Raw genomic sequence first — 14905 nt, 5'->3', positions numbered from 1 at the left:
AAAATAGATGAAAAAGAGCCAGCTTCCCCCTCAAAAATTGTTTCATGTGTTTTTTTTATTAATGTCTTAAGGTAATATTGATTGTAAAGAAGGTGGGCAAGACTCATCCTGGAGCATTTTTTTTTTTTTTTTTTCCGGATGAAATGTGGTATTTACTCTACAGGCCCTGACTTTGATAGTTTGTCCTTGAATAGCTAAGTGGCAGCCATAGCAGATACTGGAACGTCCAAGTGATATAATAACATGTTTCCCCTTCTTTCCCCCCACCCCACAGTGTGCCTCTCTGGATGGCAAATGCTCCATCAGCTGCGATGATGAGGTATGATGGCCTCCTGGTCTTGTTTCTGCCCTGAAGGGAGGTGACAGATGGTACTTTCTGGACAGGGAATACACTATGAACAGAGGCAGGTCGACACATAGCTCTGGGTTGATCTCCAAAAGAAGGATTTGGGCTTTGTTTCTTGATATTACCACTTGAAGTTCACATTATAGTTTTCAAAGCTCCCCCCCATGCCTTATCACTTTCTATCCTTAATGGGTAGAAATTAGTGGCCCATTTTGCAGATAATAAAACTGAGGACCAAAGAAAAATTAAGTGACTTGGTTAATTTCATGTACTAAGCCAAGCCTTATCATTTTCCATCCTTAATGGGTAGAAATTAGTGGCCCATTTTGCAGATAATAAAACTGAAGACCAAAGAAAAATCAAGTGACTTGGTTAATTTCATGTACTAAGCAAGCCTTATCACTTTACATCCTTAATGGGTAGAAATTAGTGGCCCATTTTGCAGATAAGAAAAAGGAGGACCAAAGAAAAAGTGACTTGGTTAATTTCGTGTACTAAGCAAGCAAAAAATCTAGGAGTTGAAAACTCTGAAACTTAAAAATTTTTTTTTCTACCCTGGTGTTTCTCCCCTATATCCTATGACTCCCGTCTCTGTCCCCTCCCCTATCTCTCTTCCCAGACCTCCATACTTTAGGAGGAAGAATTTCAGTCCCACCCATGAACAGTAACATAAAAAACTATGCTACTGCCAGAAGTTTTTCCATCTAACTTATGTTTTTATAACGTGTGATTCCATATACCTTCTACCCCATCTGTTGGCACAGCATAGACAGATGTGGTAGGCTTTTCCCTCCAGTTCACATAACTTTCCTTTCTCTCTGTTGGTTAAATATTGGCCAGTACATGAGCTAGACCTTATAAATAATCATATATTTATAGTCTTCTGGTTGCCAAAGAGATTTGAGAAATCCTGATCAAAGATAATTTCAACCCAGAAAATATACATTAGAAGTAGATTTTTTAAAAAGAGGCAAAGGAAAAACAAGTATAGAAATATAAAAGGAAGTTCAAGATGATGTTAAACACAAAATACTCAGTCCAAGAAAGTCTGGCTGCTGGCTAGAAGAAAAATATCCTAATTGTATGAATCACAGTGTCCAAAGCACAAGGTCCAATCATTCAGGTTTTCAGTAGAAGCCCAATTTTTTTCTGAACAAGAGATCAAAAATAATTTTCCCTTAGGAGGGAACATCCTGTGAAGTTTTATGATCAACACCCTTTCAGTAAGTTCAGGGACACCATTCATAAGACAGTCCAGTGGGCTTCAAACCTCTCCTCTGTCTTTGAGACATTTATTGTCTCCTTGGGGTTCTCAGATCAAGAACAACATGACTCAATAATAATATTGATTAATCAGTGTTGTGAGGCCCTGTGTGAAGCTCTTCACTTTTACAGTGGGTGTAACTACTAATCCCCAATTTATAGTAAAAGAACATGAACAATATTTATGGTTGGTGGGTTAGTTGGTTGATTGTGTAGATGGTTGGTTGGTTGGCTGGTGGGATATAAGGTAGTTTGGATAACTGGTCAATTAATTAGTTGGTTGATTCATTGGTTGGCTGAGTGATGGTTGGTTGGTTAGTTAGATCAATGGATAGTTGGTTAAATAATTTGATGATAAAGCCAGAGAAAGCAATATTCCTACAAGCCACACTGTTCAGAGCATCCTCATATAAAAAAAGAAGCAGCAGCAGATCTTTGCTTAGCGTTATCATAGAAATGTCTACTGTATGTTTGTTACTCAATGACTGATTTCGCAGGCGACATAACATGGTGGGTAAAGGCATAAACGACAGAATTATACTGTTAGCTTCATGTTGTGACTCTGACTGTAAAGAGCTCTGTGACATTGGGCAAGTTTCTGAACTTCTCTGTGCCTCAGTTTCATCAACTACACAATAGGGACAGAAATGTCTACCTCACAGCAATGATGAAGAATAAGAGAGATGAGCTATGAACACTGCAGGGCAGGAGTCCTGGCAATGGTAAGGACTCAATAAATGTTAGCTATAAACTAAAAAAAAAAAAAACAACCTCTGAAGACTTTTTCTTCCCTTAGAATTGGTTTACTTGGATCTAAAACTGCTCAGATAGCAATGGTACCCACATTTTAGGCAAGTGACAGTGTCCCCTGGGCAGTGAGCACAGGCTACAGTGTCTTTCATAGTGATGTTCTTTCAGCAATCATTGGGATAAGTCCCCATCCAAATGTCACATAAAGGTTCACATACTTTGAAAATTAAGCCTTGAATTTGCCCTGATTTTTGAACTTGATCTGATGATCAAATGTCCCCAGTTTGCACTTTGAAACTGGCACACATTTTCCTTTTTGACTCTTAAATTTTGGCTCCAGGCAACCAATTGACATTGTTTTAAACGCAAAGCCAGCCCTGCCTTCTCACCAAGGCCCCTTTCCATTCTTTCAACAGACTCTTTCCATGTGTCATTCTCTTTTTATAACTTTTAATTAGGCATATGAGCCCATGTCCTTCCTCTCTCCCAACTGACCTCAAATGATCAGATCCCCATTGAAAACAGCTGTGGGGGCTCATTAAATTTCCCTGCTCTGGCTTCTCCTGTACTGAGGGCCTGGTCTTACTGCCTTAGACTTACCAGACGTACTCTGCCTTTGATCCACTCTCTCATCGGGGCACCCCTGGGGCCTTGGTAAGAGAGCCATGGGCTGGTCAGGATGGCTGGATGCCGTCCCATCTTGCACAGGTGCATCTTTGGGTGGCCCAGGCACAGCCTCAGCCATGGTACCTGGAGGATGTGGCCATGGCTCTGGCCAAAGACTTTACAGACCACCACTCCCAGGGTGAATGTAAACTTCAGAGTTTGTGAAGCAACAGTTCGTGCACCCACTCATTCTTTCAAGACATATCCACTGATCCGTTCTTAGGTACTGGTGCCCCACTGACCACTGGGGATTACATGGGAAACAGAGTCATAAATGGCCCCTGCCCTCCTGGAGCTTAGCGGTTGGCAGGGGAGCTAAACTTAAATGATCATCAACTGTGATAAATGCTGTGGGGTAAATTAATTTGTGGTGGTCAGGGAAGGCTCCCCGAGCAGGTGACGTTTAAGTCAGCCAAAGATGGAGAAGGAGATGATATTAAAAACAATGCCTAAAGCATAAGAAGAGCTTTGCAGGCAGAAAACACCACTGCAGAGGCGCCAAGGTGGCAAAGAGCTATCATGGTCAAAGAAAACACGCTTGACATTCAGCACAGAAGGGAGGAAGGCAGGCCATGCCCACCTCTGATCTCATCTGGGCCGTGAGCAGGAGTGCTCCCTCCCTGGGATCATCCTCTTCCCCGCTCACCTTCCCAACAGCTACTATCTCAGATGAGAGCACCAGCAGTCAGCAGAGATAATGGGAAGTGAGACATTTAGAGTAGATGAGAGGGCAGTGAGAGGACCAAACTCCATCAAAATCCACTCTACGCTCTCTTGTTCCCGAGGAATAGAGATTAAACTTCTCTATTAATCTGTAAGATTGATAAGGCTTTGTGGGCATTTCCTCTGGAATCCGAAAAAGCTGCTTAAATTATGACAAGCTGCATCCAAGCAGCCAGATGCCTGCATGTCTAACCACCCAGTGGGGTGGGTTTGAGGGTCATCTGTATAGCAGTTGAAGTGAGGGGCACAGGCGGCCCCTCCCAAGCTCATCTTTCCCAAGTAACCCCTCTTCAATATATTTGTTCAAAAGATAATTAGTCTATAATGAAAAGAGATAATAAGTGATATCAAATAAGGTTCAGTGTATTCCACGGATCAGATTGTGAGACTTGGAGAAAAGGTAGAAAAGAGTGGCTTTTTTGTGTGTGCTTGAGATTGAGAGATTCATCCTGAGCCCCATCCTCACATGTACGAACCCAGTTTCTATCTGTCTGTCTCTCTCTTTCTCTCTCTCTCTCTCTCTCACACACACACACAACAATTGGAGACAACAGACAGTATAATATCGGGCTTCTTAAGTGTGTTGTTTCACTAATCAAGAAAAACTAAGTCATCCTCCAAAACAAAAAGCAGCCAAGCTCACCCAACCTGCCTCCAGGATGCTTGCTGTGAACTGTGTCACACTCCCCATTCTGTGAAACCCAGTAGTTGTATCGTGAGGATACTTATCCAAATGGCACCTAGACATAAGCACATCCTACTGCCTTCCAGTTAACACAAGGTTGGTGCTATGATTTCTCACCCCTGAGCATCCTTTCCTTCCCATCTGAGACTACCCAAGCCCCATGGCCTGTGTTTGGGCTTGAACTTCAGTTGTCCACCTTCTCATAGCTGCAGAAAGATATCTTTCCATCGACTTCTCTCAGTCTCCCTCCCCATCTTTACTCCTGCATTTTGTATAACAACCTTATCCCCAGATGTTTTGCCAAGGTGAGTAGGCACTTACAGTATCTGTCAAAACTTAGAGCTGCTGATTTCTCCAACCTCTTCAACCTGTTCATACACCCTTGGGACAAGGTGGCAGAAAGACCTCATCTAGGATATTGGGTTTAATTTAGAAGAAAGTAGCAGAGTGAAGGAAAGTTGAGAAAATATATCTTCTATGGATGTTTCCTGGAGGGGTATGAAGAAGGCAATTGAATGTTATTAACTTAAAGGTGGCATAGAAAAAAAAAAGTCAGTCTGGATTCTGGATAATTCTGTCCCGACTAATCTATAAACCCCAAACTGCTCCCCTAATTCAAGCGGCCTTACCCCACTCTACTGCCCTTCTCAGTAATAATTTAATCCCAGTTGTTGTTGACCAGGAGGTCTGCTTAAGAAGTTGTCTGGCCACTGTATTCGCCTTCTACTGTTTAATGTAGTCAAAATAACAGTGTTTCTTATAATGAAAACTAATGACACTTTTCAGAGTCAGTGACCCAGGTCTACATCAGGGACACAGCATCCTGCCTTTGACCTATGATTTTCTCCGTGATTTGTAAATCCTAAGCTGGCAGCACTTGTTTCTTGCATAACAGAGTGACCACGTCTTTTTATACTTAGTGTAACCTTGACATTCAAGTACAGTAAGGCATCTTCTCTGCTGCCAAATTCCTGTCCTAGAATCCTAATATGAGGGGGAAAGTGGATTTTAAAAATATTTTTAAATTTTAAAAATTTTATCCTAATATGAGGGGGAAAGTGGATTTTAAAAATATTGACTAGATATTGATCCCAGAAATAAATGCCAACTGATAGTTAGTGTAGAAGAAATAAAGGCATTCTCTAGCCCATGCCCCGGAGAACATGCCCACTATTCTGGGGCAAAATTGAGGCTTCTTTGGGGGATATGCAAGGTTAGGCAAACTGTCCTCCAGGAGCCTTGGCTGGCTGTGTTCCCGTGCCTCTTCCCTTCACCATCTGGTAGCATGTAGACGAATCTCATCAAAGTGAGTGGATCATCAAGTATATTTTTAGACTCTAGCCTAATGGGCTTTTGTTGTTTTTCTTCTTTTTCCATCGATTGTTCCTTACAAATGATGGGTACATACAGAGAATCCCCTAGCGTATAACTGACTGAGTCTGTTGGTTTCGGATATCAGCTTAAGAATTGCTATGCTCAGGGAGTCCAGGACTTGACCTGGACTCAGGCAGTCCATACCATTTGACCAAACTGACCCCAAACCCCAGTTCTGTGAGATTATGTCCATACTGCTATTTCCTGAGGCTGAGAGAGTTTATCAAGACTCCCTCCAGGACCAGTAGTATCCCTGAATATGAGAGTATCTTCACATAACAAGAATGTGAACAGGTTACACAAATAATTTATCCGACCCCTTTGGATAACTGAGAGAAGCTCAATTGTTCACCAGAGCAGCCAACTCTTTTGTAAAAGGTGCCAATGAGGCTTACGATTTCAGGTTGATTCTGCACAGTCACTGTCTGGTAATAAAGGCTGGACCTTTCTGACCAACTCCCTCATCCTCTTCTGCCCAAGTAGCACCAGCCTTGCTGGACAGGCACATGTCCCAGAAAATGCCAGCCCTTTGGTGGCCTCGAGCTGGGCGGAATTTAGCTCAGAGTAAAGATATGTTACAAATTAAATGTTGCAGTTGGTATGTAAAGCTGCAATAAATAGAAACTGAGTTACATCAAGGACGGAATTAAACCTTAAGTTTAAACTCCACAGCATTGTAATTAAAACTTAGCCTGTAGCAAATCATTCACTTGAGATTAAAGTAGTGTGGGGGAAGCGGAGGTTTGGGTTTACCTTGCTTTCTACAATTTATAAGTCTGAGCTACCAAAAGCTAACAGCCCTGCCCCCAAATCCAGCTCCCAATTAAAAACACAGTTTGAAAAACTTTAGGAGGCCTGAGGGGCCCCTTTAACAGAAGTCTGCCCCTTCCCCCCTGCCTCAGTCTATGAACAAATTAAAAAATATTACCTGGTCCCCTGATGGTCCTCCAAGCTAACACGGTGTTTTCATTAATACATCATTAGAGTAATGACATTGTGCTGGTGTTTTGCTTTCAAAACAGCCTGCTCTTCAGCTGCCACGAATCTAGGGCCAGGGGCTTCTGATCACTTTGTTCCTGAGAAATATTCTTCAGGTCATTCAAAATGGAAAAGAAAAGAAAGTCAACCCGTAATTCATCATTTTTTAAATGCATATTATTTTTATTCCAATCTGAGTTGTTCAAAGCTTGTTCAACATGTACTTTTGTTTGTTAGTTCTGCAGCATAAACACTGAGGTTATCTGAAACGTGCCCTTCACTCCTAGTCCGCGTGTATGTCCAACTCCCTGAAAACAATTCCTTCCAAAGAAATAGGTTTGTCTCAGGTTGGAAGTACACCATTCTATGTAAAAGCAATCTGAGGACCTGAAACAACTGTGGTTTTCTTTCGCATTTTTTTTAGACTGTGAACTGTTACCTCATAGATAATAATGGATTTATTCTGGTGTCTGAAGACTACACACAGGTGAGTGAAAAATTTCTACCATCTCTCAGGAAGAAGCTTAGAATGTGCTTGGGTTGGGGGAACAAATTACAGATCATTTTGAAACAGTGATCTCGTCCATGTAAGAGGTAGTACCAGAAGATTATAAAACCTTGTTCCCATCCCTCTAAGAATGTCACAACCCACCTCTCAGCAGGCCTTTAAGAGTTTTTACCTCCCAGTGGGGGTGGGGATGGCAGAGCCCAGAGTCTGTTCATAAAATGTTAAATTTATAGAACTCTTAGCCTCAGAGTTGTCTGTGCCACATGAAGAATTTTTGCCTCCAGGTGAAGACGCTTTAAAAAGTCTGCGCAGCTTTAAGGAAGTTCACTTCTTCTGATACTTGACATTCACACATACATACCCCCCCCCCCCACACACACACGTATTCCTACATGATTATTACTTATGCCGTTCTTTCAGATTTTTGCTTTCTAAAAATCAGGTAGTCTGAGTTCAAGGGTGAACTTGGGCTCTCAACAGTGAGGGGCGAGGGTCCAGAGATAGATGAGGAATGTTCTTCATTCGATTGGCTCATGTGCAGTAAGGGAGCAGGAGGGAGGGATGGAAGGAAACAAGTGCTGGGGCTGAGCACCAAAATCTCCACACGACTTGGAAATCAACATGAGAGTTAAAGTCAACAGTACTGTAATAAAAAACAGGTCTTTCCATTCCAGCTTTCTGAAACAAAACTTTTTCTGCAATTAGAAATTAAGTTAGGTTAGCATATTAAAAGAGGGTAAAATACAGACAAGTTTAGCAGTGTGATGTCATTAAAGTAATACTGGCAGGCGAGTCCGATGGTTTCTGGGGCTAGTTCTTTTCCTTAACTAGCTTTGGGATCGTTGGCACTTAACTGAACCCATCTGGGCCTCCAAGTAGGCTCTGTAAAATGAGGATGGTTACCTATGGCAGGTTTCTTTGAACTTTAATATTTGGGAATACTAGTATTTTATAACAAAGTCCTTTTTAAATCTTAAAATTTTTTAGTAGTCCGCAGTATGATAGGTCCATTACAGCTTAATAAAGTAGCTAGGATACAATAGTCCTTAAGTGTGTCTCCTTAGGGTCTAAGATTAATAGCTTGTTAATTTATAAATGGTGGCTCCAGGAAACTTGAGGGATTGTGTTTCCATTGCCCCTCTTATTCATGATAATATTATAGGATTTTAAATGCACCATTTGGGTGAAAAAAAACTTGAGACTGAAAATGCCCACATATAGTCTTTTCTGATGCTGAACAACACCGAATGTTGGACATTAGATAGGATGAATGAGCCCATGGAACTAGGCCAGTGCCTGAGACAGCAGAGAGCCTGTCAGGACGTGCCCACAGGCCAGAAGGAAGAACACGGACATTCAAGAGACTATGGAGACAGAATCCAAATTCATCACCTCGTAAGAAGAATTTGACCCTTTTGCCATAGTCGCATAGGGCTGAGATACAAGCCTGATTGTGGGTGCAGAGAAGATGTCGAGGATATCTTCCAGTGGTGAGTCCTGGACTAGCCAACAAACCCTTGTAACAGCGACTGTATTTCAGCCACAAACAGACATGGCCACTTCAAATTCCCTGCTTTATTTCCCCATGAAACAGGCCTGCAGTATACCCAGCGGGGCTGCCAGCCTGCCCAGCCTGGGCTTGTTTGACACTGCCTGGCTCCGTGCACCCCGATTAGGGTAATTCTTCTCCATTTAACAACCAGTTCCATTGACTCTGGCATATTTACACATGCAAAATACAAATGTTCTTGCTCCTAGCCTCAGCACATACACACAGAGTTGCAAAAGTTTTCCAAGTTTCTCTACAGTGAAAAAGGAAGTGTCAATATTCAAACAGAGAAATTTTTTTTTCTGTAGTTTTGTCCCTGTGTTTCTTAACTTTTTGCTGAAGTCTCTCTCTATATATATATACATACATAAATATATATACCTAGATGTGTAAAACTCCCATGAGTGTAATTGAGGTCACTCAGTTATAAAAAAATTGGGGTTTATTTAATACAAAGCCTAAGGAATTTATGTAATTTTGACTCCTGTTGTAATGCCCTCCACTTACCCCCACACAAGCTATAAGACTTCAGAGCACCCAAAGTAGAGATGGGAGTTCTCTACGGGTCTACACTGACTCATTCCCGGGTGTTGGCAGAAGAAGGCTTTTTCCACAGCTCTGTTCCTCTGCATGGCATACATTGTCCCCTTGGGACACCTCACATGGTAGTGGCTCCAGAAGTCAAGAGGGCATGCATGAGGATGTAAATCTTACTTTTCCACCATTCAAAGTTTGAAAATCTTGGCCAGCATCAAGAACTAGACTTGCAAAATCATTAGCTTGGTGGTGGGAAAATATTGCATGGCCTTAGAACATCCTGAAATAGTCCCAGATGAAGGCGGAGACCATTAGAAGTCTGACTGGCCATGCTGTCTCTCTAAGGGGCTGGATAGTCTTAGTCTTGGTTCACACATTAACTGCCTATGGACAAAAACCATAGTGATCCTCAGAAAGTGATTTTGAGAAAGGATGGATTCTCAACTGCAGGAAATTTGTAGGGCCAACAAAGAGGACAGCTATATTTCCCTAAACAGGTCATCCAAGAATTATAAATGATTCTTTTCATTAGCACTTAGGAAGCCCTTTTATAGCCTGTTGCTGCCTGTGTGAAGTAGCATTTTAATCACAGGGGATTATGCACAGATTAATGCCTACTCCATCTATGCGTAATTGTGTGTCTGTGTATACGCACGCACACACATGTGCATGCATGTTTTAATTTCAGCCTTCATCACATGTTCCTCTGCTCTGCAGTCCAACCCCTGGTGTATCGGGGAAGCATTCACATCTGTTCACTTGTTTGCTCTGTAATCTCTTAACTTCTCATGACTATTACAACTTTCCCCACTTTTATGCAGCAAGGGTCCTGAAAACCTGCCTGTGGCTCCAGTCAGTTCTAGGACACGGACTGTGTCCATTTCTCTCCTGTTTCGGTGCATGATTCACCCACACATCCTCAAATATCTTCTTTTCTTCCCTACAGACTGGAGACTTTTTTGGTGAGGTTGAGGGAGCCGTGATGAACAAACTGCTAACAATGGGCTCCTTTAAAAGGTAAGGATTTTATAGTCCCATATGTCTCCCGAGAAAGTTTGCCTAAATAAAATAAAGCAAACCGAGGTCAAATAAAGTAAGCCCAGACTTGACCCCATCGCTAGTTTTCACTTGTGTTCATGCTCCAGAAGATCTTGCTGAAATTTGATGCCTCTCACACAAAGTGTTAAGGGTCTCAGAAACTCAGGTCACAATGAGTTTCCTGTTCCCCCAGCATAGTTTATTGGAAGCCAATGTTGAAGTAGGAGTCTACACTGTGGCGTGATTACGTCAGTCTTCAGCAAGTTGCTGTGGAGAAGTAGGTAACACTGTCACCTGGTCAGAAAGGAAGAGTGTGTCAAGTCTCACACTGACAAGCCTGAGGAGCTTCCCAGGCACCTAGAGCTCATGGATGGCAGGGGATGTTTAGAGATTTGATATAGTCGTAGAAATCATGTGAAGGTTCCCAAATGCTCTTGTTGGAGGTAAGTTCTCTGCTGCTGGGAGAAACCACAGATGGTACCAAATGCCATAGTAACAGGTACACTTAACTGGATTGTGAGAACTAGGATGGCTTCCTCACAGCCCATGTCCCTCGTGGGCAGGCAGCCATGCTCTTGGGAACACCCAAGCCTGTGGGAAAAGCCATCAATTCATCAGATCAGGAGATTGGAATGTCACTCTGGAATCAACGCTGTCTCCCTTCCCATGGCCTCCCTGGAAGAAGGGCAGCCTTTGAAGTGGTGCTTTAATGGCATATCTGATGCTCTTAAATACATAGCGGCAGGAAATATGAAGATGGGCCTCCCGCTTGCCTGGGAGACCCACTGCACGCTGCCTGCCGGTGGCAAGGCAGGCCTCCATGGATTACTCCTGCAGCTGAAGGGCTAGGAAGTGTTAGCTCAGGAAATTGAACTTTTAAGCTGGTCGGCAAGACCAACTGAGCCCTGTACTGAAAGCAGGGAATTCAAAAATGATGACCCAGTTTTTGAAATTCCGTAACTCATTTGTGCCAAAAGGGAGGGGAAAAAGCAAGGATGCAAAAACCTGGCAGACCACAGCACTTCTGCACTCTCGGGCCTGCCTGGGGCACAGGGTCCTCTCCTGCTCAGTTCCCTTTTAAAAGTTCAAGAACAGTTTTCTTCTTCACCAGGAGTCGTCACACACATGCTGGAAACTCCTTGGAGGACATGGCATGGGTGGCTATGGAGTGTCCCACAGCTTCTGGTGTCCCATCGCAGCTGTAGGGTTGTCTGCCATCCAGGGCACCACGATTTCTCCTGTGTCCATGTGGATGTGGACATTTGTGTCATGTTAACTTGTTTCCTGTTTGGTGGGAGAGGAGAAAAAAGATGAAGAATAATCACATACATGTTTCTCGTTTGAAAGCATATTTTTTGATTTCTTTAAAAATCCTATTTCTTTCTTTCTGTTTATTCTTTCCCCTCTTGGATATTCCTTTCAAACTGTTTGGTGGGAGAAGCAGTAAGGTTGTAGTGGAATTGTAAGCTTCTCGTGTTCTCCTCCATGTGGGTAAACTATGGTTGACCTCAATCTAGAACGTTTTTTTACTGCAAGAGCAACCAACATATTTGAGTTAAAGGAAGGGCTGGGGACTTTACTCAGTTGTTAAAGCACCTGGGAGCTCCTTGACAGACCTTCTGGGCCTCTTTGAAGGGCCTCCAATGAGAATTTGAGTTAGACAGACTGGGCTCAGTCCAGGCTCTGACACTTACTCACTGCGTGACTTAGAATAAGTCAAGTTACCTTCCCAGGGTTTAGTTTCCTTATATGGAAACTGAAGGTACTATTAGTAATAATGACTTCTGAGGCTAGCGATCAGAGGTACTGAAGTTCTTAGCACGGTCCCTGGCATATATGAAGAACTCAGTCACTGCTAGCTGCTGCTGTGACCTTGTTGTGGGTCTTTGCTCAGTTTGCTTTGCTTTTTGCTGGATGCAGGAAGTTCTTCTTCTGCATCCACATGTCTCCTGATGGACTTCTCATGCTCCTTTTGATGGGAGAGTAGCACAGTTCTTGAAGTCAGACATTACTGCCCTGCCCTCTGCCCCATGCACTTGCTTGCTCAGAGCATGAAGTTGATACTCCTTCTGTTCAGAGAAGATCTGTATTTTGGGAGCTTTGAAAGGATGCAGCTGGAAGTAACAGTGCTCCAGGACAGAAGTCACAGAACTGCACCCCAAAACACAGGGTACGTGGTGTCACTTTGGTGACATGGTTAGCCCAGGTAAAGTACAGAATCAATTCACTGAGTTGACCTCTCATCCAACCATCTTGAGCAGTGGAAGCTTGGCATAAGGTCTCTTGTTGACCAGCACATGTCCAGTCCTAAAGAAGTGAATTTCATATATAAGAGTGCCAGAAAGTTCCATCTTTTCCAGAAAGATAGAACTCAAACAGAATAACACCACTTCCCCTTATCAGCCTCCCCTTGCCTGCCTGCCCTGGCCCATCTCTGTCACCTGTGTCTCTAGGACAGTGAGGTGATGCTTGCCCATGTGGCAGTGGACCATTTCTTTGCTCTGACCACTCCCCTTATGACCTATTGGCCATTCTACCTGGCAGTGCCATCAGAGGGAAAGAACATCGGGTCTTCAGTGCCATGTGGCAGGAAAACCACTGGTTCATGCGAATAAATTAACAACTCGAGAGGGTGCTAAGAAAGTCCCACAGCAAGATCTGTCACCCTGGCCGCTTAGTTCAGTCTTTGAGTTGACTCTGTCCACTTTGCTTATGTATGAACTAGTGTCCATGGGCCAAATAACAGACTAGTCGCTTCAGCAGAGTGACAGTCATAACCATGGCTGCCTCTCCTGAGCACCTACACACACCAGGCCTGCACTTGGCCTATCTTGCAGGCCTTCTAGCACTTCTGCAAGACTGGCAAAAATAAGACTACTTGCACAATTTGTGGGGCCCAGTGCAAAATGAAAATGAGACCTCTTGTTCAAAAAATGTCAAGAATTTTGGGACAACAGCAGAACATTAAACCAAGCACTGGCACTCAGTGCAGGTGGCATGCCCACGAAGCCAGACCATGGCACAAATACACCCATTGTGTGGCTTGAAATAATAAGGGCTGGAAAAGTTGAGAACTTGCCCCAAGTCTCTGCATAGCAAAGCTGGATTCAAATGTCCTGCAGTCTGAAAGGAATGAGAAGTGTCTGGCTTCTGCCCTTTACCTGGTTCTGTGCACAGCAGCTGACGAAGATGTAGGCTCAGCACTGTCTTATCTGGACAACCGGAACTTTCAGCCCCACTGAGTGATAAGATCACTCTGATTAATGTCAGTTGTAGTTGATAAATTGTTAGATCAAGCCACGATCCCAGGCTTCACTTGTTTTCTCACATGATATCATATGCCTGGTCAGCATTTTGTATTTCAAATAGAAAACTTCAAATACTTCTTCCTTCCCACCACCAAAAGTCAGTGGACTCCCTGAGAGGTGACTCATTCAGGGCTTTGCATTTTAGCTGTTTTCCTTTGTCTCCCATGTCCTGTGTCATAAAAGCCTTTCATGTAGACCTCTCAACGTCCACATCCTGGGTCCTCTTGCAGTTATAGGTGGTAACATTGTTTGGTAAAATGTTTTGAAACATTTTTAGAGTTTCAAAATCCTTTTATTAGAATTTGTTTTCTTCTAGTAATGAAAATTCAGTGTTGTCATTCAACATTGTCATATATCCAGGGAAAAGGGGGAAAAAAATACAAACCATTCAAGAGTCCTGACAGGGCCTCTGTAGTACTTTGGATTTGAAATAAGAAGACTTCAGATTGTGCACGAGATTTGCCACTGTGTTACCTTAGACAGTTCCCTCAGCCTTTCTGAGACTAGTTTCTTCATCACCAAATAGGGACCTATTATTGCCTGAGAATAAACTAAAATACAATCTATGAAACTTCCTTTTAAATTACAAAGGTATCGAAAACAGTAGGTAAGATTAGCCCTTGAGTAAGAGCTCCAAGTGTCAGTTTTCTCCTGTTTTATTTTGTTGTTTGATCCCCAGTGACCCCCTAAAGGTTACTACATGGCAGTTCCTAGCTCAGTACAGCTTGGGTGGACCTGTGGACCTGAACTCTGTGGTGCATTAGCATCCCCTGGGGACCTTTTAAACACGCTTATGCTCATTGCACTCCAAGAGATTCATATTAAATTGGTCTGGGGTGGATCCCAGGCATTGGTCCTCTTTAAAAGCCTCCGTGTGGTTCTCAGGTGTAGACGGGGTCAAGAAATACCAGGTAAAGGCACCTGGATTCCAGCGTAGCTGCTGATCACTTAGGAGTTGCCTGATCTCTGTAGCAAATAGGACTAAGATAATGATTCATGTACCTGCAAATGAGGGTTAGATGGAATAATATGGGAACGATATGAGGACTCAGATGTGCCCAGCTTGGTGGTACTTGCAACCTGCAACCTGTCCTGAGCATGGGTGCTCAGCGTCTTGCTGGCTGTTTCCCACTGTGACCACAGGGGAGGTCCTTGCAGAGCACAGCCAGTGTCATGAATG

The 14905-nt window shown here is 43.2% G+C and overlaps 1 protein-coding gene across 1 annotated transcript in view; it reads left to right on the top strand.

Moving 5' to 3' along the window:
- CACNA2D3 (calcium voltage-gated channel auxiliary subunit alpha2delta 3) overlaps positions 1–14905 on the top strand; it is an 876027-nt gene that overhangs the window by 789278 nt on the left and 71844 nt on the right. The window contains exons 28-30 of the mRNA XM_003781696.2: positions 275–319; positions 7210–7272; positions 10326–10396. Coding sequence (XP_003781744.2) covers positions 275–319; positions 7210–7272; positions 10326–10396 — 179 coding nt within the window. The remainder of the gene's footprint in view (positions 1–274; positions 320–7209; positions 7273–10325; positions 10397–14905) is intronic.

Source organism: Otolemur garnettii, unplaced genomic scaffold (assembly GCF_000181295.1).
Source record: "Otolemur garnettii isolate 467f Iridium unplaced genomic scaffold, OtoGar3 scaffold00002, whole genome shotgun sequence".
NCBI classification, from domain to species: domain Eukaryota; kingdom Metazoa; phylum Chordata; class Mammalia; order Primates; family Galagidae; genus Otolemur; species Otolemur garnettii.
The sequence above is the reverse complement of the archived record's forward strand: the minus strand, read 5'-3'. Positions and strand labels throughout refer to the sequence as shown.